This window comes from Ptychodera flava, chromosome 4, assembly GCF_041260155.1.
Source record: "Ptychodera flava strain L36383 chromosome 4, AS_Pfla_20210202, whole genome shotgun sequence".
NCBI lineage: Eukaryota > Metazoa > Hemichordata > Enteropneusta > Ptychoderidae > Ptychodera > Ptychodera flava.
Genome location: NC_091931.1, coordinates 28,730,007 through 28,756,402, shown reverse-complemented (window position 1 = coordinate 28,756,402; position 26,396 = coordinate 28,730,007). Strand labels below are relative to the sequence as shown.

At 38.7% G+C, this 26,396-nt stretch overlaps 2 protein-coding genes across 2 annotated transcripts; both read left to right on the top strand.

The window, feature by feature from the left end:
• The first annotated feature begins 260 nt into the window (after positions 1-260).
• Positions 261-21,416, top strand: LOC139132210 (gem-associated protein 5-like). The gene is made up of 23 exons (XM_070698599.1): positions 261-635; positions 2,924-3,104; positions 3,718-3,897; positions 4,749-4,989; positions 5,576-5,735; positions 6,568-6,780; positions 8,133-8,218; positions 9,672-9,748; positions 10,215-10,351; positions 11,183-11,256; positions 11,733-11,971; positions 12,544-12,683; positions 13,406-13,577; positions 14,160-14,576; positions 15,615-15,734; positions 16,410-16,511; positions 16,806-16,943; positions 17,200-17,347; positions 17,739-17,858; positions 18,124-18,334; positions 19,356-19,518; positions 20,306-20,505; positions 21,219-21,416. The coding sequence occupies exons 4-23, from the start codon at positions 4,904-4,906 to the stop codon at positions 21,414-21,416; spliced, it is 3,201 nt and encodes a 1,066-aa protein (XP_070554700.1). The 5' UTR covers positions 261-635; positions 2,924-3,104; positions 3,718-3,897; positions 4,749-4,903.
• A 1,231-nt stretch (positions 21,417-22,647) lies between these two features.
• Positions 22,648-25,528, top strand: LOC139131386 (uncharacterized). The gene is made up of 2 exons (XM_070697413.1): positions 22,648-23,797; positions 24,647-25,528. Exons 1-2 carry the CDS (start codon positions 23,006-23,008, stop codon positions 24,854-24,856), a joined length of 1,002 nt encoding a protein of 333 aa, XP_070553514.1. The 5' UTR covers positions 22,648-23,005; the 3' UTR covers positions 24,857-25,528.
• Positions 25,529-26,396: the final 868 nt, after the last annotated feature.

Genomic DNA, 26,396 nt, shown 5'->3' with positions numbered 1-26,396 from the left:
AGAACTGTTTGTGCTAATCCAAGGAATAATACAATGAATTTAGTTATGTCACTGTTCTGTTGAAATTAGTTTTAAATTATCAGTATACGCTAAATCCTAGCGAAACAGTGGTCACAATATTTTTTCTATATTGCATTGAAGTGTTTTCACTTGATTGAGTGAAATCTCCACTTTTGGCAAAAATTCAACCTACCGCAACTTTTCTACCAAGACTGTGGACTGTGAGGGCGCTATATGTTACAGGTTATGTGGTACAAATCAATTTGACATATTGCAACAACATGGCTGCCTCCATGAGATGTGCGAATAAACTACGTTTACCACATTGACACTCGACAATGACGGACAACATTCTACCAGCGTCGCCAAATTGGTACTGCAGCAAAGTCGGAGATACAAACGAGCATGGTGACTTAGCCTTTGGAGCCAAGAGTGCAGTATATCTGCTGAACACTCGGGCGAACCCACCGACCTACGTCGGCACGTTGACGAGTCACACTGACAAAGTGACAAGTGTGGTGTTCTGCAAGCACAGCGGCCATGGCACGTTGTGCTGCACTGCAGCAGACGACTGCTTCGTGAAACTCTGGGACTCTAGAGCAGCAGTTGTACTGAATGAGCATCGACTGCATCAGGTACAAAGATCAATATACGTCGTTTAACCAAGATCCGGAATCTCAGAGCATAAATATTGTACTCAGGAACCTGTCTAGCGTCTGTAGTTAGGGTGACCGGACGATTTTTAAAACTTGGATTTTTTGCCAAAATCTTGATGGCACCTGTTGAAAGTGTTAGTACAAAGTCCAAATCTGAAAAAAATAATTTGGCTTATTAGCATGATCACAATTTGGCAGCCTCTGGAAAATCAAAGTTTCCAAATTCTTTCCCTGAGAATATTGTAATGAGGAATAATGAGACAGTGTGACCAAAAATCGGATCAAATATTGTTAAAATGGCTCAAAGATGACTAACTGTACAATAATGAGTCAGGTGAAAGGTGCATTGATAGTTTCCAAATCATTTCTGTGAGAATATTGTATAGGTTGATAAGTCCAGTGAAAGAAAATGGAAGATTGTCCTCACGCTGACCTTTGTGTTTCAAGTATCATGGATACAAGCCATTGTTTCTGGTCAGAGACAGGTGCGCACGGGTGAAAAAGCACGTTGTTCAAGTACGGCACTATTGCGAACCTCACTTCCTGCTTTGGGAAAACCGTGGGCGCTAATTTGCGCTGCATAGCAGAGCCTTTTTAGAGCACAAAACAAGTAGAAAAATATCTAAGGTACAATTTGCCCGCATGGCCATTCCTTCCCTTCTTGGAAAATGATGCCAAAAGTCAAAGCCGTTTCAAAGTAAAAATTTCGTCAGCAGTTTCTCGGAAGAAAAAAGACCTTTTTAGGAAATTTTTGCACTCATCTTGACTTCCTAGTCTTCACAACATTCACTGTGAAATACAACTGTTTCCGTTCACGCGATCTCTCATAGCGACCATTCGGGTGCGAGGAGATGACTTCCAAGATGGCGTCCCCTCTGACGTTTGTTGACAAAATGTGTTCATAAACTTCAAGATTTTCACGTCATTACCTTGTTCACAGACATAAATGTGCACAACTGCTGCATACTTAAGGTGAATTTGTACAATTTATCACTACCTGGGTCCCCCTTTAAGCCTTCGATTTCGAGCATTCACTCTCAGAAAACTCGTGTCAGCCCCATTGTAGGGAATAGGAGGGCCTCTCGTCCGGTCACCCTACTGTAGTTTTAGTGTACGGTAACCAAATGGTAATGTACAAGGACAAGGGACGTTTTTCTACCTCCATGGGTTGCCCAAAACGTAACCGTATACAGAAACGGTAGACAGGGTCAAGACTGAGTATTTTGGTACCACACGAATTAGCAGTAGTAGCCAAAAGTTGCCCAAATTGTTGTGGGTTGGACGACAAAACCCCCATCCAAGACACAACCCTGGGCAAAAGCCGTAGCACAGTACTGCAGCTGTATCCAGTACCCAGTAGTAGCCCTACATGTAACCTGCGAGTGTTCGGCAATTAGCTACGCCATAGGGAGGCTAAGTAGCCAATAGCCAAGCACTTGTGACATAGGGCTAACCAAGTAGTAACCTTTCCACACTCAGAATATAACTGTATTGAGAGTTGCCACAACCATGTGAGGTCAAGACACTTTACAACAATGTCTACAATGTTCAAAACAATGTTTTGTACCAAAACCACCTCCAAAGCATTGCCTTTTCCTTCAACAATTCACCCAAAGTACCACCTCACATCAAAACCTCTTTGCCCAACATACCGGTTAATCTGAAACCACCATTGGTTGGCAGTGTAATGTTTTTACACTTTACTTGAATGCGATACCGTATCAAGACATTTGGGCAACCACAAACCTTTTATTTACCTAGAAACCATAATGGTTAAAAAAAAAAACAATGCAAATGTGTCGGTGGAACCATGTACAATCACAACTCTACAGGTGGTAAAAGTGCCCAGTTGCAACACCATCTGCTGACACATTTATATGTCCAGTATGTTTGCACACTGTATGGGCACACTGTTCAGAAATGATGTACAAAGTTGCCTACAGGCACTCCAGGTAATAGCAATGAAGGCTACGCTAATGTGGCTTTACCCATGAATATACAATAGTGCGTAGACAAGTAATGCAGCATTATTTACAAAATAACTTCACAGTTTGAAACCTACTGTTCTCTTGACATCTGAAACATATCCTTTATTGTGCACTGTTGGTGCTTAATAGACTGTCAGAGCTTGTTTTCAAAAACACAGTCACTTTATTGATTAATCATTTTGTATGACTGCTGCCATTCACAATCTGTAAATATAGATCACACAGCAACAACAGATATAATTTAGTATTTTTTTTTTGCTATGTTGTTTCTGTATGCAGAACAGGATCACATGTCTTGATTGGTCGGTTTTGGACAAGAGCTCGTCGTATCGGGAGATGAGAAGGGAGCCATCATTTGTTGGAACTACACAACTAATGAATCAACACAAAGTGTTCCAGATTATGGCTACATATATTGCATCGCATGCAGTCCCCATAATGTCAAGCACTGTGCTGTTGGGTGAGTTTTTCTGGTCAGTCTTGCTTTGACTGATCTATATTAATTACGGTTAGGTACTGTACATTATGCGAAGTTAATCTTCTGTTTTGTTCAGCAAAAATCATTTGTTTTTGTTTGTTTATTCATTTAGTGAATATAAAAAATATTGTGGATTGCTCGATTGATCGCTGTTCATGTATATCAGTGAACCTGTAATATTGAGAAATCATTCTCATCATGTACATTAAATTAGCACCTTGATATATCAAAGTGAGCATAAAGATTGCTATTTCTGTGAATGTTGGTGAGCAAAGCAAAGCCATTTTGAATTAAAAGTCAGTATAATGTCAACTTAAATCATATGTTGTTGCTCTGTAGTAGTACAAACGATGATTGTCTAGGGCAGCACACTTGCTGACCCTATGCATCTACATCATTCTTTTCCTTGCAGTGTTCTCCTCAGAGCGGCTACCACTCTGTAATTTTTGGTAAACAATAGAAACTCATTACCATAACAATAACATGTATTATTATGCAAATTAGTCACACATTCTACCAGACAAACCTGGGGAGAACACTGCCTTGTCAAGACAAAACAATGAAGGAGATGTTGCACGTATTTGTTTTTTCTCAGATACAAGCAAGGAAATATCCTTTTGATTGACATTCAAATGGTGGCAGCATCATTCACAAACTACGAGGACACGTGATGAAATCCACTCACTGGCCTGGTCACCAACCACTGGTGAAGACATCATCAAACGGAAAGAGAAGCTGACAGACGGTGCTGAACTGGAACCGGATGAGTTGGATGGTAAACATGTTATTTCATATGTTGAAAAGGCTGATTCTAAATGCTATTACACTTTTGTCATTGAGATGCAAAAATGATGATTGTCTTGTATTGTGTACAAGGCTCTTGGAAATTTCACGTACAAGAACAAAGAAAGAGTAGCATTGCTACACCAATTTTCTGATGAAAACTGGACAAATCGCATGCCAGGAGATCTGGCCACAAACGACAGCTATAAACACGGGAATAAAACAGAACTTGTGTCTGGCATTTTATCACGCAATAGCCTGTATTGCACACATGGTGCACTGTATTGAAACAAACATGCAGTCAGAATCAATGCCAGCATACCGTACATTGCATGTATAACTTACATATAGAAAGGCAGTACTTGTATCTTTCATGATGCATTTTGTGTACTTAGCAATGTTCCTACCCTTCTTTATATTGTTTGTGTAAAAAAATGCTGCTTTTCTTTTGTGAGTAAGGGAAAGCTGAATGCCATCGTGGCATGAATAGTTTCACTGCTGCCATTGAAATGCATATTTTAATTCTTTAGACTGTGGTAGAAGTCATATGTTGGGCAACATCCGTCACATATCTTCCATTAAACACTAAGATGACAAGTTTCTGATGTCAAATAAGTCATTAACCCTCTTAACCCCCATTTTGCTTTCACGGAGACAGAAATAGGTTTTTCCAAAATGCGGTGGAAAAGAGGTGCAACAACCATATTAATGAATACTCCTCTGTCAGGTGTCAGTGTTTTACTTTACAATTACTGCTGGCACAATCATCATTCATATGACAGTTGATATTTTCCACATTTCAAGATGGATGTCTTTTTTCCCCGCATCAAACACAATTGACAGAGATTGAAGATGACACCAGTGATTCTGCATCCAGCACCGGGTGTCTCCTAGCCTCTGGCAGCAGAGACAGAACCATACGTTTCTGGAGTGTGTCCAAGGGCAAGGCTGTGTTGACCCTGAAGCTGCCCGGCAAGGCCAGCGGTTTCAAAGGAAAGATGGATGACACAAGCAAGGCAAGGGTGTGGGTGGCTCTCTACTGGCCAAAGAACAAACCAAGGGAGATAGTATCCAGCTCTCATGGGTGAGATCGCGACTTCCTGCTCTGTTTACTGCATCCCAGAAAGACTGAGATCATTGGTATTATAGTCAGGCCTTTCAAATGTTAGCATAAATACTGGCAATTATTTCTCTGTTTCACTGTACCAATTTGACCAAAAAACCCTATATCAAAGTTTACAGTTATTCGCATTGGATTGTATGGTATCTGCAACTGTTTGGGCTGATTTTTACCTTGATTAAAACGCAGACAAGTTTTACATTATTGATTGTAAAGTATCCTTGGCGGTTGTGCTGTTCAAATGCGATTATTGAAATCCCATTGTTGACGTGTTTCTCAATATTATGGTACTCTCTCTATTGTAGAAATTTTAGAACCACGGTTACACTTACCATCGTTGTTTGTATTTATAAATCCCATTTTTCTCATCATTCTTTTTCATCAAATGTCAATTTGCATATCACTGTAAATATACTTTTACATTCACTGCAAGATGATCCACATTAGAGATATATAAGAGATATCATAGTCTGATAAGAAACAAATACTAGAGTAATGCCAATATATTTGATTTGTTTATATTCACTCAAAATCTTTTGATACCCTTCAGAGGTGACTTACTGTTCTGGGACATATGTAAACCTGGCAAGCAGAAATGGAGGTTGATTGGACAAGGAGATGGCAGGGGACACAATAGAATCATCTTTACTGTTTTGCACGGCGGAGATACCAACTCTAACTCAGTGATCACGATGTCCATGGATAGACAGGTACTGACACTTGACTGTTACAACCATGGTTTTACAGAACACAGTATCAGCAAGTGCTGAATTTTCAGTGTAGGCTTTGAAAGATATAAGTGCTTAGACATTTAAAACCAAAAAATGTGCAGTAAGAAGACAGGTGTTGTGATTTTGTTGCTAAAATATAAAGAAAGCATGCATACGTTTCAATAAAATGCCGACCATCACGGTGAAGAAACACTGAATCGTTTTTTCTGATTCAGCAGTTGTAAGAGTAATAGTCATTGTGTGTGCAAACAGACACATTACATATGATTAGAGACACATCACCTAGGTACTTCAAAATATCATTGCCTATGTTTCTGGTTCTCCCATGACAATATAGCAGGTACAATAATGGAGTGCCATTCTGTCATTTGCTGAGAAAAGCTGCACGATTTTCTATAGATCAAAGATACCTATGTTATTTCAAATCTGCTAGTAGTAAAAATATTCTGTATGAAAATTCTTGCAAAATGGGGAAGTTTGCTTATTATACACATTTCTTCAGGTTGAAAATGAACAAGTTTCCAACCTGCCAAATGTGTTTCCAGAATTGATGAAATTACGTTGGTTTATTGTGGACTTACCCAGTCTGAATGATTAACTCTTCCACCCCCATTCCCTGTCTATTGGTTCAGCCATACCATTTGAAACAGTGGGATTGAACCAAAATCTTGGGTTGAGAGGGATGAAACATGTTTGCAAGTGATTTTGTACAGCTGAGTATCAGTTCACATTTATTAATGTCAAAATTTAGTTCAGTGTAGAATTATAAACATTTCTAAGGTACAAACACCTTCAATCCTTACATTGACAGATTATCCTATGGAACTTGGCATCATCCAAAGCTGTGTACTGTGTTCCGACACTTGGTGGCTATGTCTACAGCATGGTGTCATCACCCATTGATGCCGGCAGGCTGGCTGTCGGCATCGGCGACAACATGATCCGTATCTGGAACACGTCATCTCCCGTCAACGCATACGATGTCACCGTGCTGTGGCAGGGTACCAGGTCTAAAGTCACTGCAGTGAGTTCACTGAACAAGAGTACAGAAACTACAATGTGCAATATACAAATATTTGCCCCTGACATTGAGTCATCATAATTTGATTTGCTTACATAGGCAACTCCTATTAATATGCTTTGGATACCACTATGCTATAAAGTTTCAAGAATTGGGAGGGAGAAAGTGTTAGTTATTAACTTTCATCGGCCAAGGAAAACAAAAACAAAACCCAGCCACAGTCTTGAGGAATTTTGTTTTTAAAATATGAGTATTTTCTGTCTTTGAAATTAATTACCCCTGAAAGAAAAATTACTTGCTATTATTACAGTAATTGCTCTTTTCTATGACACAAAGTGTCTAGAGTCAGTTTCATGGAAATCATTGCTACAAAGTGCAGTATTTTGTGTACACGTTCACCTCAGACACAGTTCAGAAAATCCTTGATGGTAACAAAATGTCTGACTCGGTCAGACTCAAAAGTCAGACCATGTTACATCTTACAGAATTCACTTAAATGGCCAACTATCCAGGAAAGGCACGACCAACACTTAAAAAATCTAGTTCACAAATGTATCAACAAAAAAGTTCCTGTCTACTTGTCTGACCTTCTCACAAAAAATTCAACAATTCACCAGTATAACACCAGAAGTAAATATCATGTTTCCAAAGCCCACAGTCGCTCATTCAAATATCGTTCATCCACCATTGCCAATACTATAATTTAAACTACTTTACTGTGCCTGTCTATTCTTTTCTGAGCCATTTCTTGACCGATCTGCATGTCAACTTCCTGCTTGTTTTAATTGAATATACGGTGCTCACCAACTTTTTATGCTTATCTTTTGATGTGTAGTTTTATAACTTTTAACTACTGGTGTTTTAATGAGTTATTTATTTATTTATTTATTTTTATTCTGTATATGTCAATGTATTTTATTCAATGCATGAAAATCCATTTATGGATGCATTGACTTGAAGTAATAAAATTACAAAAATTACAAATTACAAAGTTCTGTACAATACTAATCAACAGGTGTGTATGTTTTGATTAGGAAGGAACATGGGCAATGCATGTTAACCCATTTAGCCACAATGGTTTTACCATAGACCCTCGTTTTTCTCGAGGGTCTATGGTTTTACCGAGTCAAATTGTTTTCTGCGGCCAAGTTGCACAGCTACACAGGGAGGTGGGGGGGGGGGGGTTTGAAGTTCCAAACCATATCAGTAGTGTGTCCAACAGCTGCAACCAAGGAAACTCTATGTACGGTTGTGTAGATTTTTCACAGACCACCAAAAAGAAGTAATAACAACTAGGATTAACAATTTGTGTAATGTGAGTTTTTTCTGTTCTTTTATTTATATCCTATATACAGCTTTGCTGGCACCCACTCAAAGAGGGACACCTGGCATATGGTACTGATGATGGAAGAGTTGGTATATACGACGTGTTTGCCCAGAAGTAAGACTTTCTGTTTTTTGTCACTGTGCTTTTGAGTTCATTAAACATTACAAGCATTGTCCGTATCACTATTTCACAACTTCCAAGAATGAATAAATGATGAAAGAAAATTTCTGTACCTGTGATATAATGATGCTGAAATTTTAAGTGATTGTTGAATTGCAATCCATGAAGATTCATATCAAAGATATCAGGTAAGAAGGGAAGTGGTACATGTGTGTAGTGAGTGTATGATCTCAGCTAGTGCCCATGTCTGTTTGTTTACATCTTCTCAGATACTGCTGATGCATTCATAGAGTTAAAACCAGCTATTTTGGTAGAGACATACACGTATCAAACAGATTCTTAAAATAGTATTGCATTGCTTGAATGTCTTCTTGAAGTATACTTCATCGGTAAAGTCATCATACTGAAAAAATATTCATGTACATTTGGTATTGGTACTGTTACGACCACGAGCAGTCGACAAGGCAAAAAATGAATGTGGTCGTCTAATGCTTTTTTAACAAGTGAAAACGACTCCAAACAGACCCGCTGGCTGCAACAAAAGATGGTCAAAACAAAGGAAACTATACACAATAATATGGTTAAAAATATCTTATCCTTATTTAATCACAGAGTGTCTCGCAATGACAGCAAAAGAAACAACTATTTACAATATTGAAATTATTTGTACTACGAGCGTGACCAGGTATGAACAAAAAAACTTGTTTAAAACTTTAGAAATTAACAGAATGTTCACAGACCCGACGACGAGAGCTCTCTCCTCACTGTAGTCACGCTGGTTCTCAGAACCCACTCCGTTCCGCAACGCGTCAGTCCACGGGAAACAGCCACAGAGCTGGACACACAAGTTCAGACAATATTCAGCAGCTTGACGCACAAGTTCAGACAATAATCCACGTGGAAGTCGCAACAAGAAACTCTTACCACTAAGACGTTTCTTAATTACAGGAATGTACTCACAACAGGCAAGTTACTAGAACTTCTTTAGACGTCTACAGCTACACAAAGTTATTTCCAGACCGCAGTCATAGTTTTCAGCACCAGCAAGTCGACTCAGACAAAAGCCAGTCAAAACCGGGCTCTGTCTTCAAAACTGAGAGGCTCCGCTCCGTGGACGTGGATATCCGACGACCCTCCACACGTGGCACGTGTAAAGGTTTATATACGGCAAAAGAAATAATTTATTCACAACACCTGGTCACGCAAACAAACGGCAAAAATACATTAGTTATCATCACCTGGTCACGCAGATAAGCAAAAGAAAACAAAATGATCCAACTATGTCACATGGTCACAAGAAAAAAGTGTATAGAGGGCGTTTCTGTCGTATTGGTAGTCTTTGCCTTTGAGTTTCACATTGCCAGTGAAGCCACCAGGCCTTCATTGCGTCATCTGCTTTTCTGAACATATTGAGAAACAAAGTGCAATTCTTTGATCTAATGCGCAGGCCTCCGAACATATCAAGTTCGTACCACAAGAAGACTGTATACAGCGTTGGATGGGGTCCACCTTGTCCTGGCACTGGTACGTCACAGATACTGTGTATCTTAACATACATAGCACAGTGAGTGTAATCTGTCAGTTTCATGAGTAGCCACCAGCTGATTACCTCTTTTTTTCACGGGGGCATTATTCATGTGAAAAATGATTTGTGCATTTCCTATATACCGGTAGTACAAGCTACAGTACATGGCAACAGGAACATACAGTGTCTAGCCTCATACTATACCTATGTCTGTCTGTGTACTTATCTGTGTTGATGTCCATTCACACCAAATACAGCTCATGCACCCATTACCGTAGTCATTGATGTATTTATGTGTCATGTACTATAGATGTGAGTTAGGTTACATGAAAAAAATTTGATTGCAAACATATGCAAAGTTTGCTATGATGTTGTTTATTAACCTTTCCAAATCATCCAACACTTGGTGAAATTGGGACTCTACAATAACTGCCTTGTTGGTTCTTGCATGAATGTCTATCATAGGAGGCAAAAGTGGAGGTGTGAATCAGAACGTGTACAGTTGTGGTGGTGATGGTATCGTTCTTCAACACAATCCGTACAGAATTTATGACGACGCTGAAGATATTAATAACTTGATAAAGAAAACCAATGACATCAGAGTGAGTAGAGATTTCTCAGCTTAAAAAACCCTTTTCAACCAAAAAGAATGAAAACAATGACACTGATATTGGTCGGGATATTTTGACAATGCTATGTCAGAAGAGCCGCGTGAAGTTCATTATCATGGCTGATAAAAATTACAGGGTATGCAGAATTTTGAGCTTTTCAGTTCAAAGAGTAGACATATCGACTGATTGCAGTGTTTTCGCTGGTTTCAATGCATTTTTCATTGATGTGAAGGTTGTACAAAAAGATTTTCCAAGAGTTTGCTGTCTGGGACAACCAATGTCTTCAAAACTATTTGGATTCCATATGGGAATCAGTATCTACCATAACTTTCTCTCAGAAAACTATCACAAACCCTCTTTATTGTACCCACAGGAAAGTGCAAACCCCCTTGTTGTACCCTTAAAGTCATTAGAAAATGGAATAAAACTTTAAAAATATAGATATTGCTCCAAAGAATTTCTCAGCATGTGGCAAGCAAGTGTGGCAAGTTGCTTTCCACAAAAGACAGGAGAGAATTTTGATTTCCAACGTCAAATGTCACCACAATACTACTATTAAATGAAATACTCATGAATGAATGGATTTTCTTTTAACAAGGATAAAACGAAAGAGCAAAAATTTACCAGCCCCTTTAGTGACATAAGTAATTGTCCTTCCCAAAAAAGATTTGTTACCAAGTACATGTATTTGTCTGACTAGAGAAATTGAGGGCACTTTATATGCTGGAAACCTGTAGCATATTTTCTCAATTAAGTTATATTCATACTTTGTAAGGGAAAAAACTAATGAGCTTTCTTCTCTCCTCCTCCTCTTTTTAACAGCACAAAATACCTCAGAGGACAGAGTTGGCATGGAAACCAGATGAGTCAGTTTTGGCCATTGGCAATGATGATGGGTATGGTTTTACTCCAACATTACATTCTTGTTCATTTACCTAGCAAGTTTCAGTCATTTTGATTGTTTCAACTCAAGTCCCTACCAGGGAATATTCAACAGTGCAAAAGACTACTTCTGAATGTAACGTGTTTGACCAGTCTGTCACTAGTCTATGTCATCGTGCAGTTAAAGGTATACTGTCACCTGTTCAATTTTGCCACAGTTACCTTGGAAGAGAAAATCTGACCAATCACAGATTTTAAGGGGTGGCAGCTTTTTAAGAACAGCGCCCTCACATGGGCATTTTGAATACCAAGGAATGCCCCTTTGACCATATATGGGCATATTTAGATTACAGGTGACTGTATTCCTTTAACTGCATGATGAGTTTTGCAATCGTGGACACTATCATCATGAAGTGGTCAATCTTTTTGATGCTCTTACATAAAGATATTGAATTGTGTGTCAACTTCTGGATTTGCTTTCAATTTACAGTTCAGTGGAGATTTTTCTGGCACCAAATCTGTTGCTGCTGTGTTCCATCCATGTTCATTACAAGATTATCAACTGTGTAAGGTGGTACCCTGACTGGACAAATGTCAAAGTCTCCAACCAATCACAGAAACACCAAACAAGTGTCTCCAGCGATCATGACCAATCAAATCGCAGGAATTGGCTGGCAGTCGGTTCAAATGATCCACCCATTCATATCTATGATCTCACTGATATTTTTGGTAAGTATTTGATCTCCAAGACTTTCTCACAGCCCCTTGTGTGCTGTAGACTTTGTTGTCTTAGCCATAGACTGATTTTCTCTCAGCGAATTAGTCTTCAGATCCACAAAGGTATTACTTTGCAAATTTAGCTCAATGCTAGTCATTAAGGGAATATGCGCCTTGTAAGTGTAAGACTTAAATGTTTGCTCAGACTTTCATCAATGAAACTTTCGACCGTTCTCTTACCAAGAATCAAGAATAAAATCATGGGTCACTGTACCAAGTTTGGTACTAGAGAAAAAATAACTTAATATTTACCTATACTTTATATTCAAAATGGCTGCCACCCTATGTTAACTCTATGGGGAAAGTAAAATTTTCAGTTTCAGAAAAACTCAGACAGTGAACCTTTTTCTTACACCAAGAGCTTTAAAATGAGCCTCCACAAGTGGCAGACCCGAGCAGTATTCAAAGTTTGAGATTTTGAATATCTGCCGCTGAAGCACAATCTACCTTAGGTCTAAATGATGTGCATGTGGGTTCTTGACATTTTCATTCTGCATAAATGTAACAGAGAACACATTATTCAGTTTCCAGGTCACCAGTAAGGACACCAATCACAAGCAGCTATTGCACCCTGAATGGGCATACCCAGAGAGTGACTGGGTTGTCATGGAGTCCCCATGGTGACCAGAAACTGGTGTCAGTTTCATATGATGGTACAGCACAGGTTAGTGACAAATTTTAAAGCATCATAGTCCTGGATTAACCTAAAGATTTAAAGTCTGTAGCCTCTTTAAAAGTTAATCTTCTCCTTGAGACATTTGAAACATCACTTTCAAGCTATGAAAATTTACATATTTATATTGTGCTTTAAAATGTTTCTCATAAGAATGTTATAGGATTCATGGAATGCCTTTGCCTCTTCTTTTATCTATCTGAATTTATCGAAGCAATAATATCAAAGAATATCAGTATTAAACACACTGCGTGTGTATTGTTGATATTGTTTGCTAATCAATGGATTGTATTATTGTATTTGCTAAAGTATCTTCTGTAATGCACTTTACATCATGATTGTAGATCTTGATTCATTTTGATAACAAACTTCTTCTGAAGAGTCGACCAGAATGGCTTTATTTCTGTCAAGAATTTTGTCTTAAGTTACCGTTTGTTAAACTTCGGCTATTAAATTTTAACAGTTTACTCCTTTACAGAACCTATCATTTGCTATTCGATTATAATTAACATTTACATTGCATCATTATCCTATCACAGTAGATGTAATGTCTTTCCATTGACTGATTGATGAGTGTCTGATAATGTACATGGGTATCATCTTCTTTCCCAAAACCCATTTTCAGGAAACAGGTACCCAACAACACTGTAGCGACACACTGATTTGTAGATTCTGTTTTGTATGATGCTTATGGAGAGATAATCTGTTTATAGGTATGGGACGTCAGCAAGGGAGAGCCAATTTCAAACTATCGTGGACACCACGGTAGATTGTTCAGTGTGGTGTGGAGTGGTACCAGCCATGAGACAATCTACACAGGTGGGGAGGACTTCACAGTGCAAAGATGGAGAGTGTCACAGCAGGAGCACACAAAACCACCCAAAAGTGAGTCACAGAACCTCTGATACCTATCACCACTAAGGTCCACAGTTAATTATGGCCTGCCTGTAAATGTGAAAAAAATGTGATGTAGCATTGTACAAAGAATGATATTTGTACTAGGTTTCTACGTCAATTGTTCTACTCCAGAATTAAAGGACACAATGTGTTCTACTGACTCAGTACACCCAAGAGATCATGTAATGGTGGTACATTTACAAATTAATGTGTACAAAGGCGCATGGAAATACAGGTATTTCTGCATGCATTTGTGCATGTGGTTTTGTTTGTACTGTGGTCCATGCAATTCTATTGACTCACTTTGAGTCTTTGTGGAGAAGACATCTACTGGATAAACCTCTTCATGTATGCTGAAGGCCTTCATCTGGAGCCAGTACTTATTCTGCATAATGAATCAAGCCCCACTTAGTGTTATGTTCCTTCACTTGAAACCTTATTACATCTTTTCTACCATAAAAATCAAAACCCAATTTAGCATCCTGTCCCACTACTGTAAATCTTTTAGACACGTTGTTTTAAATGGTGAAGCAAAGTCTCACTTTTAGTCTGTTTTTCATGTAATGCCAGGCAGGAGGACAACGCAGCTGTTCTTACAGAAAGGCGGCAAATCAAGAAGTAAAAACAAAAGCAAGCAGAAGAATGAAACAAAAGATTCACATGAAGTGAAGAAAAGCGTAAGCCCTGCCGTCCCTCAATCAGTGACGCCATCAAATGATGAACTGAAAATTCTGGAAGAGTTGGTGGAACAGAAAATTGAGGAGTTGAAAAGCACCCAAACAAATGTCCATGAGGTCAAAGTTCAAGACAATGAAAAGATTGATATTCCTGTAACAGAGAACATGCCCCAGGATAAAAGTCACTTGATCACTAGTCAGTTACTGGATGATGTACAGATAGATCTGAAAGAAGTGCAAGATGAGAAGGAGAGAAAGACAGTGGATGTTGCTATGGAAACAGGCTCCACTGGGTCAGGGGCAAAAAGAGGTATGTCCTGATGTCTTGAAGTACAAGGTCATGGTTGCTTCCTGATCACTTACTTTATAAAGATTCTAATTCAGTTTGTTCAGTTTATAGAATGCACATCGGGATAGATATTCAGACTCTCAAACTGAAACAATACTTGTCTGAGCTGAAGCTCACGGAGTTACTAAAGTTTCTGTCAGCTTATTTTTTGTGAGAATTGAAAAATTTAATTTTGTTGTGTAGTTTGCACAGGGATTGCAGCCATTTTGAATTTTAGGTGTTGATAAATTTAAGGCCTTTTGTTTCTATGTTACTAAAATTAGCAAGGTGACACTCAATTTTTATTTATGATTGTGAAGGAGAATGGTTTAAAGTTTCATGGAGGAAAGTTTGAATCAAAGTTTCAGTCTTTGGATTTTGAGCTGCATACTACGTTAAGGTGACAGGAAACATTAGCGTTAAGGTATACAGTCACCTGTAATCTAAATATGCCCATATATGGTCAAGAGGCGGTCCTTTGTATTCAAAATGCCAATGTGAAGGCACCGTTTTTAAAAAGCGGCTGCCTGCTTAAAATCTGTGATTTGTTAGATTTTCTCTTTCCATGGTAATGTGGCAAAATTGGAACAGGTGACAGTATACCTTTAATAGAACATTCAGCATCAAGAGAAGTTATGGCTGATACCTTGAAATGATAATTGGCACTTGTATCATTATAGCCTACTTTAAAAATGTTAAATGTATCTCTGGTCAAAAGAAATACATCCGATGTCAATAGAAAGTTTTTGAACTTTGCAGCATATATTAGCATAACAAGTTTGATGTTTTGACATTTTCCGGGGCTGAGAAATTTGCAATAATGCAAATATTCGAGGAAAACAATTCAATTCCTTACAGCATGTTACCAAGTATAGTCTCTGGTAGTCATGGTTGCAGATGTAACAACAGTGATTACATCTGACAATTTTTCAGGCGGGTTTTGTTGATTATGCATCTGTCAAAGGTACAGTACATCAACTAGGAAACTAATGTTATGAGATATACACTGTCGAATTACAGCAGCCTTTGAGAAGAGAAAAAGGAGACAGAAGTCGCTTCTGCCAAAGTCTAGTTTCTTGGATAACAGAGGCAGAAACTTCATGCAGGAAGATTGTAAGATGTTAGCACAGTCTCTTTACAGTGAGTACACTTTGTTTGAAATCAGTCAGGCCAAGGTTAAGATCACTGTTGTCCAGTTCTCTGAACAGGAATGGGTTCTGTAGTTACGCTGTTTACTTCCGACCTACATTTTGCATGTATATAGTTTGTGTTAGTTGAAGGCAAGGGATTTTACTTAAAAGGCCTTGACCTTATGAATTGACTGGTATTGCCTGTAATACATGTAGTACTCACCTGATCCTCACAAATTGGAATTTAAGTTTAGGATATCATCAACAGAGGCGAGGAACACTATCTACATGGTCATATCTAGATTGCACAGTATGTATGATTGCGCCAGCCAAAAAAAATGTGCAAGAAAAGTGCAGGAATAGATAACGATTGCGTTTCCCTGGACACAGCGCATTTGTAATAACCAGGATAGCATAGTCAGAAAGACGACACCCAAAGTGTCTGAGAAGGTAGTGTGGATTGTAATCATGATCTGCATAATTGCAAAATTATGCACACTGGTGATAAAAAGCCCCAGGTGTTAAAGAGAGACAAGCGCAGCCATTCTCGGTCAGCAGTGATGTCATTATATCCTTCCAAGGCTGGAAGAATTCAACAATCCATATGCTTTTTTACTTACATCTATATGTAAAGTATGTGTACTAGAATTATATTTTACAAATGAGGATTTGATTTTTTATTTAGCTGAAGACACTGTGGCTGGTTTTACGCCAGGCATTGCTGATCAGTGTAATATGGGTCTGTTTGCTGACAGGAAAGCAGCATTCCGTTTGTTCAATGAAGAAGGTGAGTTTCAGGCAAAAATTATCCACAAATTCTTTCTCAGATGTCTTGGACTCATGGAAATCCAATATTTCTGTGAAAAAAAAAACGGGGCGGAAGTTCACCAAAGAAATGTTTTGTTCACTTAACTGAACACTTTTAGACATTATTGCTTTGAACTTGTAGATTTGAAGAATTGGAAGACCACAGCAAATTATTTCCTAAGATGACTTGTATGATCAAAGAGTGACTGCACACTTTTCATCTTTACTGACAAGAGTTAATTTGCTGATGTCATTGTCTATATCATGAACACAGGATCATACCACATGGAGCAAGGCAACCTTGAAAACTACTTACAGCTTGAAATTTGGAAAGGAAACATTGGCAAGGCCATACAGGTTGCCAAGGAACGGGGACAGCTCAATGAATGGCTGGTTTCAATGGCCCCTCTAGGTAAGTGGGAATCTGTGATATGTTAAGGTATAGCCACAATCAATGATAGCGTTTATTCATGAAGGTGTTACATCTCTATACCTGAAACTCCGATTTGCCAGCTAAAAGAGAACTGTGTATTTAATTGTCATTATTAGCATTTTTCAAAAATACTCAAAAAAGGAATTCTGTGCTGGTGTTCAACGTGTCTTCAAAAAGTTGTACACTTGAAAATCTCTTCATTGGTAAAAACTCTTCATCATTTCCATCATCTTAGGTGGCCATGATCTTTGGTTGCAGACAGCAGAGGCCTATGCTAGACAACTCTGTTCACAGGAACTCTATTTGAAAGCCTCGTCTTACTTGGTGGCTTGTCACAAAGTCTATGACGCTATAGAAGTACTCAAAGAACACAAATTTATAAAGTGAGTGAGTGCTGGTCAAAACTAGCTTGGAAATGAAGTTACTTTTGCTGTTCAGAGTGGAATGGGTTATTTAAAATGTTTGTTTCTGGTTAGGAGATCATGTCAAGTCTGGTTGTGTCACTGTCTCGTGTCATGAAGTTGAAATTTCTATCGTGTAGTTGGGGAATACTGTGTGATGTGATCATAGTTATCACTTTTCTAAACTTAAATATAAGATTTTTGTAAGATTCCAACAAAACTTGTCAGTTCTCTTGTTTGTTGTTGAGAGCAGTGGTGCTCTTTCTTGTCTGTTTTCTCAGTATCATCACATTGGTAATTGTATGTGTCTATCATAGCTCCATCATGAGATTTTTGCATGACTGCTACAAGAATTATTTTCATGATTTAACAGGGAAGCTGTGGCCCTTGCCAAGGTCAGACTGTCTCCCAGTGATCCAGTGCTGATAGAACTGTACCAGACATGGGCCAGCCAGTTGGAAAATGACGGAAATTTTGAATTCGCAGCCAAATGGTTAGTGTGTACGATGATTTTATGTGCCATCCCCTACATCACTGAAAAATGATTTTGTTGACATGCAAGTTGGGACGATACAACTGCTTCACTCATGAATTAACATCTGGAAGTTTGATAGGTATATGTTTCTTTCCCTTGAATAAACTGAAGTTTTTTCAATTTGTCTCTGTTCAGATGAAAATTGGTACGCCAATACTGTCACCGAAAAGTTGCCATTTTTGCTGCATTTATTGATTTATCAATTTGTTTATTGTTTTGTCAGTTATTTGGCTGCTCACCAAGCCTGCGATGCTGTCAGATTACTGTCCAGGAGGGGAGACATCCCGGCTCTCAGGGCAGCGTGCCAGGTGGCCTTGTACACAAATGAACAGGAGCAGGCTACCTCATTGGCCCTCCAGTGTGCCAATCAGTGCCAGGAGAATGCTGATTGGCTGACAGCACACAGCGTCCTGTCTGCTCAAAAGAATGTCCAGGTAAACCACTGAGAAGAGCAAGTTGCTTCTTTTACATTCCTTTACGTTACAATTGTCTGTTGAAATATTGCCTTTAAAGATTATTACATTGGCCATAATAGTGCTATGGTTTATCACCTCATCATCGATAAATGACATGACATATGTTGTCAGTGTGTTTGTGTCAAGCTGTACCCAGTAGACTTTCTGTTGCCAGTTAATGAAATTCACTACTACTGGTAACGCAATAAACTTTGAAATAAACTTGTGATGTTGTGCCCCCTCCCCTACCTCAATTTATGACAGTTTTACATGTAGAATAGGTGAGTTAATTTTTAAAATGTCTCCAAGTTTCCTTGACTTGGCCCATGCAATTGCATTAAACATATGAAATTTGCTTTTAATTACAAAGCTGTCGTTTTGAAAATGTGGCCTCATTACTGTCAAGATATGCAGATAGAGAACATGAGTTTTACCATAGACAGTAGACACTACAATCTATCATTTTACCAACAAATGAGACATGGAAACTGGTACAGGAATGACCTGTGTTGTGTTGTCATTGTAAGTTTTGAATGTGCCTCAAGGACATATTTGGACTCTCAAATTTTTAAAATTGTTTTCTGGTCTACTGCTTATTTGAGTTAATTTTAAAGCTGTCATAGTTGGAAAAATTTTCACAGTCTTAGTTTTTCATTTTTCTCCAGAGAGTTAACACAGTGGTGGTGGCCATTTTGAATTTTCAAATATCGCCAATTTGTTCCTGTAGACAGTACCAAAATTTCCACTGTAACCCTCAATTTTTATTATTCTTTTGGTAAGAAATGGTTGAAAGTTTCATGGAAGAAAGGTTTAGTAAAGTTGAAGTCCCTCACTTTCGAGGCGCACACTACCTTAGTTGTATACATTTGTGTTTGCATGTGTCTGTGTCAGTGTCTCACTGTATGTCTATATCTATGACTACCCATGCCCATGTACCGTACTTGTCTGTGCCTCATTTACGCGGAGAAAATCTTCAAGATGTATGGTTCCAACTTTCCAGGTTTACCAGCTGCAGCTGATCGTACACCAAGAGTTGGTGAAGACACTGCTGGAGACAAAATCTGTATCTTCCAGTCACTATCAGGATGCACACTTTGCAGAGTGGCAGATTGATGATGCCGCTGTTCCGGAATGGATGGCTTCACTAAGCCAGTCTGTCAGAGGTAACAGTGACAAGGGTTGCTACCTGTTGCTTGTAACATGTTGTATACATGTTTTGCATAGAAACGTGTTCTGTACATTTCAGGCAAAATTTAATTTCTTCCAATATCCATCATTCACTCATATTTGATAATTTACTACAGGAACTATAAGATTGAATTTTTTCGAAAATTTGAAACAAAAAATAGTTAGTTCAGTAGCACTTTCAAAAGAATAAGAGAGTGTTGCAGCTATACATATAGAGTATGTAGGTCATATGTAACCCCTTTTCCTGCCAGACAGTATCACTTCTCTATCTGCTAAGTCAATAGAAAGCAGTATTGAGCCAAAACCATATTCATTTTCGCTCAATTGGCTTGATATATCTAGCAGCTTTGTCTGTAAAAATCATGTTTACAGTACATGTATCTATGATTTCAGGGGCCTTCAAGTTTTTGCTAAAATGCACCAAATTGTACATACTGTGTTTCACTAATTTTAACAAACTTGACCTGATGGTGACATACGAACTTGGCAGGATAAGGGGTAATGATAAACAGAAACAGACAGAGTTTTGTATTCATCAATATTATTCTAGGGAGTTATTTGGGTTAGGGGTGAAGTACACAGCTAAGTACCCCTCAGGAAAAGTCTTGTATATCGTATCGAAAGATTTGTGCCGCCTAATCTTCACCCATGTAGACATATAAAAGTTATCAGTAGTTAGAAGCCCTATTCACTGCTCGTTAAATTGTGCTTTTTCTGTGCCTGAATTACAAAGCATGTCTGTATCTGTCGTTTGCTAATCAGAGTATCTTCAACCGATGGCGGCTGAAGAAGGGCACTGTTGGTGGGCCGCGCACACAGTCAAAGAACCATTCTATAGCCATGTTATGAAAATCTGGAGCCATGTATATCATCATCAGATTACAAAGGAAGACTTCAGTGATTTTTACCGAACACTATCAGTTACTAAACAGATGAAAGGAGGCCAGCTCAATCAGAGAGAGGTAAGAATCTCGGATACCAGGAATGAGACACAGGTGGTACTCAAAAACGATCTGTGTTTAGCGTATATAGAATGTGCCTCGGGGATAGATATTCGGACTCCCAAACTTTTACAATTCTTTTCTGATCTGCCACTTCTAATCACAGCCCTAAAGTACAAAAATAAGTCTAAAAATAATCTTGCAAAACAAAGGTCATTGTCAGTATCAGATATTACTTGCAGACTACGCCCGACACAGTCTAGTCATGAGTGCGCCTGAGATGACCCGCAGTATGCAAGAGTGCAGGACAATGGGTTCAATTTGGGGACATTGTCGCAAGGATGCGTCCAGGCTGAAACACTGCAGTGTGTGCAAGCAATGAACTATTTTCAGGGTTCGTATGCACATGGAAAGTCCTTTAATAATAAAGTTCCCTGGAAAGTCCTTTAAAATTCCTTGAAAATGAGATTTGGCCCAGAAAGTCCTGGAAAATTGATGAACCACCCACAATTTTTGGAAATATGGCAATGATTTGTCATGATATTGTAAAAAGCAATATGTGAAACAATATATAGAAATGATACATAGTAGAAATGATACTTGGTAATTTTAACCTCAAAAGCCTTGTGAAAATCCAGGAATTTTAATCAATGTAGCGTGTATGAACCCTGTATTTTGCATGACATGCTAATATTACTTTCTCAGCACATCATCTCATCTCCAACTTTTTCTAGGTACTGTCACATGTATCCTATGACATGACACTAGCTTTGCTGTCAATCATGACATCACAGATTTCTACAGCATTGGGTCACTGGCATCAAGCAATAACAGTGTGTCATGAGAGAGGGTTCTATGATATTGAACAGGTCTTGTTTAGGATTGTAGCCACTCATGGTAAGAACTCGCATATCCTTCTTACATCTCCATAATTTGAAATACAGTCAGCAGTCTTTAGGTTTGCTTTTTCATACTAAATATGTATGCCCAATAAGAAAGCAAGGATCTTGAATATGAAAGCGTTAATCTTTCTTTTAGCTATCCATTTTTTTGGCACGCAAGAATTAATCAGAGGCAACCCTGCAAATTCGTGATCGGTGAACTAAAACAACTCAAAGTTTCCTGCATTTGAAATTCTAAATGACAGGCATTCTCTCAGATAAATAAATATCCATTGGATGAAATTTAGTTTTCAAAGATGGTGCACATAAGCTGTATACCAGAAATGTAAAACTGCAAGAGTCCAGAGCTGTACCCTGCAGTACAATATTAACACTAATAAGCAGGTAAAATTCAAGAATGCCAAAGGAGTGAAACACTGGATCTGAGCAGAACTAACTTATGACTTTGTTGGTTCAATGTAAGCCATGTCACCCTATTTCTCTGTATGAAGATACAGACAATTTGAAAATAAATCTCTTTGAAGCTCCTAGAGTTGTAACTTTCAAGTATTTTTGTCATGTATTATTACAGTAGAGTGTTTTTTTTTTCTACCACTAAATAATTCTGGAATGGCGGGTACTCAACTTGTCGACACCATTTGTTTTTGTGTGTCATTTCACATTACAGAGTAGACTTCATTTATCGAAGTACTATTGCATGTTATTTGCAATAAGCTAGTTTTTATCTGTGTATAAATCAACAACTTTGAATTGCGGAAAAATAGAAAATCTGTTGACTTGTGGGAGTTTTCGGTTGCCACAGCTTGAAATACTTTCCTTGTGTAAAATCTAAAATTAGAGAAGGGTGCCTATGAGAGTAAAACCTTCCATGGTTATTTTCATATCCTGAAATCCTGAAATGGCAGTTCAACCGTACACAATTTTGCCGTAACTGCTCTTTTGAACTGGCCAATTAAAAACCACCATGTAATAGACAGTGATATCACATTTCAAGACTCACAACGAATCAGTGTTACCTATTATAATGGTAAAAGTTTTCATTTTCCCCAGGTTTGCAACTTTCAAATTCTTACAACAGTCAGTGAAAACTTGGAAGAACACGTAACCAGTGACGATAGTCGTGATGGAGTGCACATGTTAGACTGTCTGAGGGCGCACTACTGCTTGCTCTCACTCTACGAAATGTGGTGGTCAGAGGCAAAGACCACAACAGATTCAGACTTTGATCAAGGATCAGGGGATGCCAAGGGAGGAGGAGAGCATGAAGTTCGTGTTCAACCCTCTGAATCTGATCACAGTGCCAACAGTACAGAAGATCCGATGTCAATTGTGCAAGCTGCTGGTGATGCAGCGTGTATGCTTGAGCAGGCAAGCATATCAACTGATGGTACCATCAGAACATCAGATCAAAATGGAAAATCTGAAAGTGTGGAACTAAAATCACCATCAGATACATTAGATACTGATAGTTTAGTGGATGGATATCATACAAATAGTACCAATAAAATTGATGAAGTGCAAGATTTTGGCCACAGAGATGCTATCGATGTCGCAACTCCCTCCGATGTACCAGGTACCAAGGCAGGCCATTGTCAATACAGAGACACTGACAGCAAGAGATGTCACCAATGAATTTAGAGCATATTATTTCGAAACTTGAGGCAATCTCCAAAGCCCTTCTGTCAGACTTGCATGCTGCAAAGTTTGCATCACAGACGAAGTTACAGTACATCCAGAAGGCGGTGAAGGGTCTCATAGCCCAGCAGAAAAAACAGTCCAGGAAGGAACTGAGACAGAAACGGGCGCTGAGAAAAAAAGAGCAATCCCAGAAACTGGAGAAAGAGCATGAGAAGGAGCCAAAGAGTTTTCAAACAGACAGTACTGGTAGTAGAGATGAAACTTTGCATGATGTGAAAGTGTCTGAATCTGTCCTCAGCCAAGCGGACAGGCTTGAGTCGGATTTATGTGAGAAAGATCCACAGGTGACAGGGAATGATGAGCAGTCTGAAGCCACCTTGGACAATTCTAATACCCAATCTGATGAAACTGGCGCATTGAATACTGTTGGTGATAATATCAACTCATCTGAAATGCACAGCATGGACAAATGTGATCGTCAGACTCCAGAAACTCAGCCAGAGGATGGAAATTCAGACGCTGCAAAGGCAGAGAATGACCCCGCGGATGGAAAAGCCACAGTCACAGGAGCTGAGGCTGACCTTGAAACAGAGCAAGAATTTGAAGGTGGCCACGATGACAGCAGAGATGATGAGGAACTAGTCTTGCCAGCTGACTGGAATGAGCTACCACTGGATGTAAGATACTCACATCCAGCAGTGTCTATGACATTGTTGTCAGATGAACAAACTCAAGTCATCAGTCAACTGCAACAACTGCCAAAAGCTATGAAGGTAAATTTTTACATTTCGTTTTCTTCCCTGGATATTGCTTTTGCATTGAGATACACACCTCAAATTTTCATTCATACATGATTTTTTGATCACTTACAAGTATTCATAACCAAGAGTGCTTCACGTATCAATAATCCACGTCAATTTACACCCTTGACATTGATACAGGCTTTGATAACTTTTTCCTCAGAGCCTGTTTCAACACATTGACCTTTAGACATAATTAGGGCCTCTGTTTCAACACATTGACCTTCAGATATAATTGCACAAAGTCATCAAAACAAGTTTGCACTTTTCAGAATCTTGAGCTTAAAGATAAACACTTTCAACAAATTTCACATGCAACCCTTGCTTTCTAGTAAATTTGGATCATGGTCTTGTTCATCAATCTTCCTTCTCCCTTAGGCATTTGTATCAAAAGCAAACATGCTAGCTAGTGTCTCTAGCCCTTATAAACAAACCTATTTGTGTAGTTCTAGTTTACAACACTATTACCAGTGCATTCAGAACACAAGCTCCACACTGACAGGTGATAGCATAGTAGCGCAGAGGAATCTTTTTGCTGCCCAGTATTTTGTATCCACAATCTTTCTCTGAAATTTGTTTACTTACGTGTGTTGTGTCACATAGAAGCACATCTCTGTATGTACCAGTTCAATTTTTATGGAATGAACAAAGCCAAATGATTGACAGTTGGGTTTGTGAAAAAGTTCAAAGTGGTTTCATGTTACCCCATGCAAGTCCATTTCTGAACAATGAATTTTAAGAACGATCTGCCACTAGTTGGACTTTGTTACATTCATCTCTTACTGAATGTCTATTTGCTATTATCCATCCAATGTTTTCCAGGAATTAAATTTTCCAAATCCTGTGGAATCTGCAATGGTCCTAGTACATTACTGCACCTACAAACACGGAACCAAGGACAGCAACCAACACAAGCAAATCAGCCAGTGTGGCATGGAAGCGGCCCAGTGGGGGCTCAAACACTCTCAGACCAGTCAGGACATCAAGTTCTTTCTTAAACATTTGGATAAGCTGGAAAATGACCAGAAATGAACCTGTGTTACTGTACTTGCAACAGAAACTGTTGGCATAGCAACTGTTGCTTTTCAAGCTGAAGATGATAGTTTTGTGTGACTCATAAATCATGTTGACATCTGTGATTGTAAAAATCCTAATTTCATGGAGACTTTGAAAACGGCCAGAATGTTAATCCCATGTACTTGTGACAGAGACTACCGTGGCATCAGCAAAGAAATAATCCAGCAATTTAATCCAGTCTGGCTGCGTTATAACAGAATCTGCAGAAGACAAGTTTCATTTGACTCATTAATCTCAGTGATGTGCATGATTTAACCCTTTCACCCCCAGTTCCCTGTATACAGGTCCAACTTTACCATAGAAAACAATGGATTTGGGACAAACCATGGTGGTGAAAGGGTTTAAACCAGTTAATTTGATGTTGACTGAAAACCTTGTGGCAGATGTGATCACTTGCAATGTACTGTTGTATAATCTGTCCATCACCGTGGTCAGTGTTCTGCCCCAACTGAAACTTGGAAGTTGTTGGATGTTTGTAAACAGTACTGTCTCCACAGAAGCCAGGTTAAATAGACTACCATTGCTGTGTTTTTGGCCTAGAGAAGAAATCTGTAGCATGGTTCAGACATATATATGTGTTTGATATTTTGCATTAACAGATTCCAATAAACACTATAGAACTTGAAATTTTGTCATTTATTTTCATTTCATACAGTTTAAGATCTATCTGTGGTTTGGTACCTAGAGCACCAGCGGTCCCAAATGAGTGACATCATGGACTAACTTACCTGTACATAGGTACCATAGACAGTGGCGACTGGCTATGATGGTACCTATCTACAGTGTATATTCCTGTATGTCTAATCAAATCGTGCACAGAGTTGTTCGCTCCAGCTTGCAGCTGTCAGTGACAGTCAAATTATTTGCATAACCAACACAGGAACTCTACTGTCTTACCGTTTACACAAACCACTCTACAAGTTTGTCATTCAAATTAACTGAAAGTGCAACTCCATTGTGTAAAGGGTTGTCTAGGGTACTTTTGACAACCATTTTACGTTTACTGATGTGTCTGGATCAGGTAATTTCCATCCCCACTCCACATAGTAGTTTATTCAGGCAAGTCAACAAAATATGACCCTTATTCGAGAAAACCGCAATAAATGAACAAGTATCCATGGATACTGAATATTAAGTTGGTTCAGAACTACTTTTCAGTCAAGTACATGTAGCTGTGGTGAGACATTTGAAGGGGCAGATCTGTCCTGGCAGTTAACCGCTCTGAAAATATTTGCCCTATATTTTGAAGTTATACAGCATCCAAGAATTTTGTTTTGCATTTCAACAATAGCAATCCAAATAAATATGGATTTATAAACAGAAACATATATCAGGGGTATTTATCTCCAGTTTGTCAGCTTTCCCATGTTCACATCGACAGCAGTCAATTGACAGAGGTTTGTAGTGACTGACTGCAAAGGATCAAATATTTTCAGTATTGAGAATTGATTTGGTGGGAAATTAACAGTATCTCTGACCAACACTTGTGGATCAT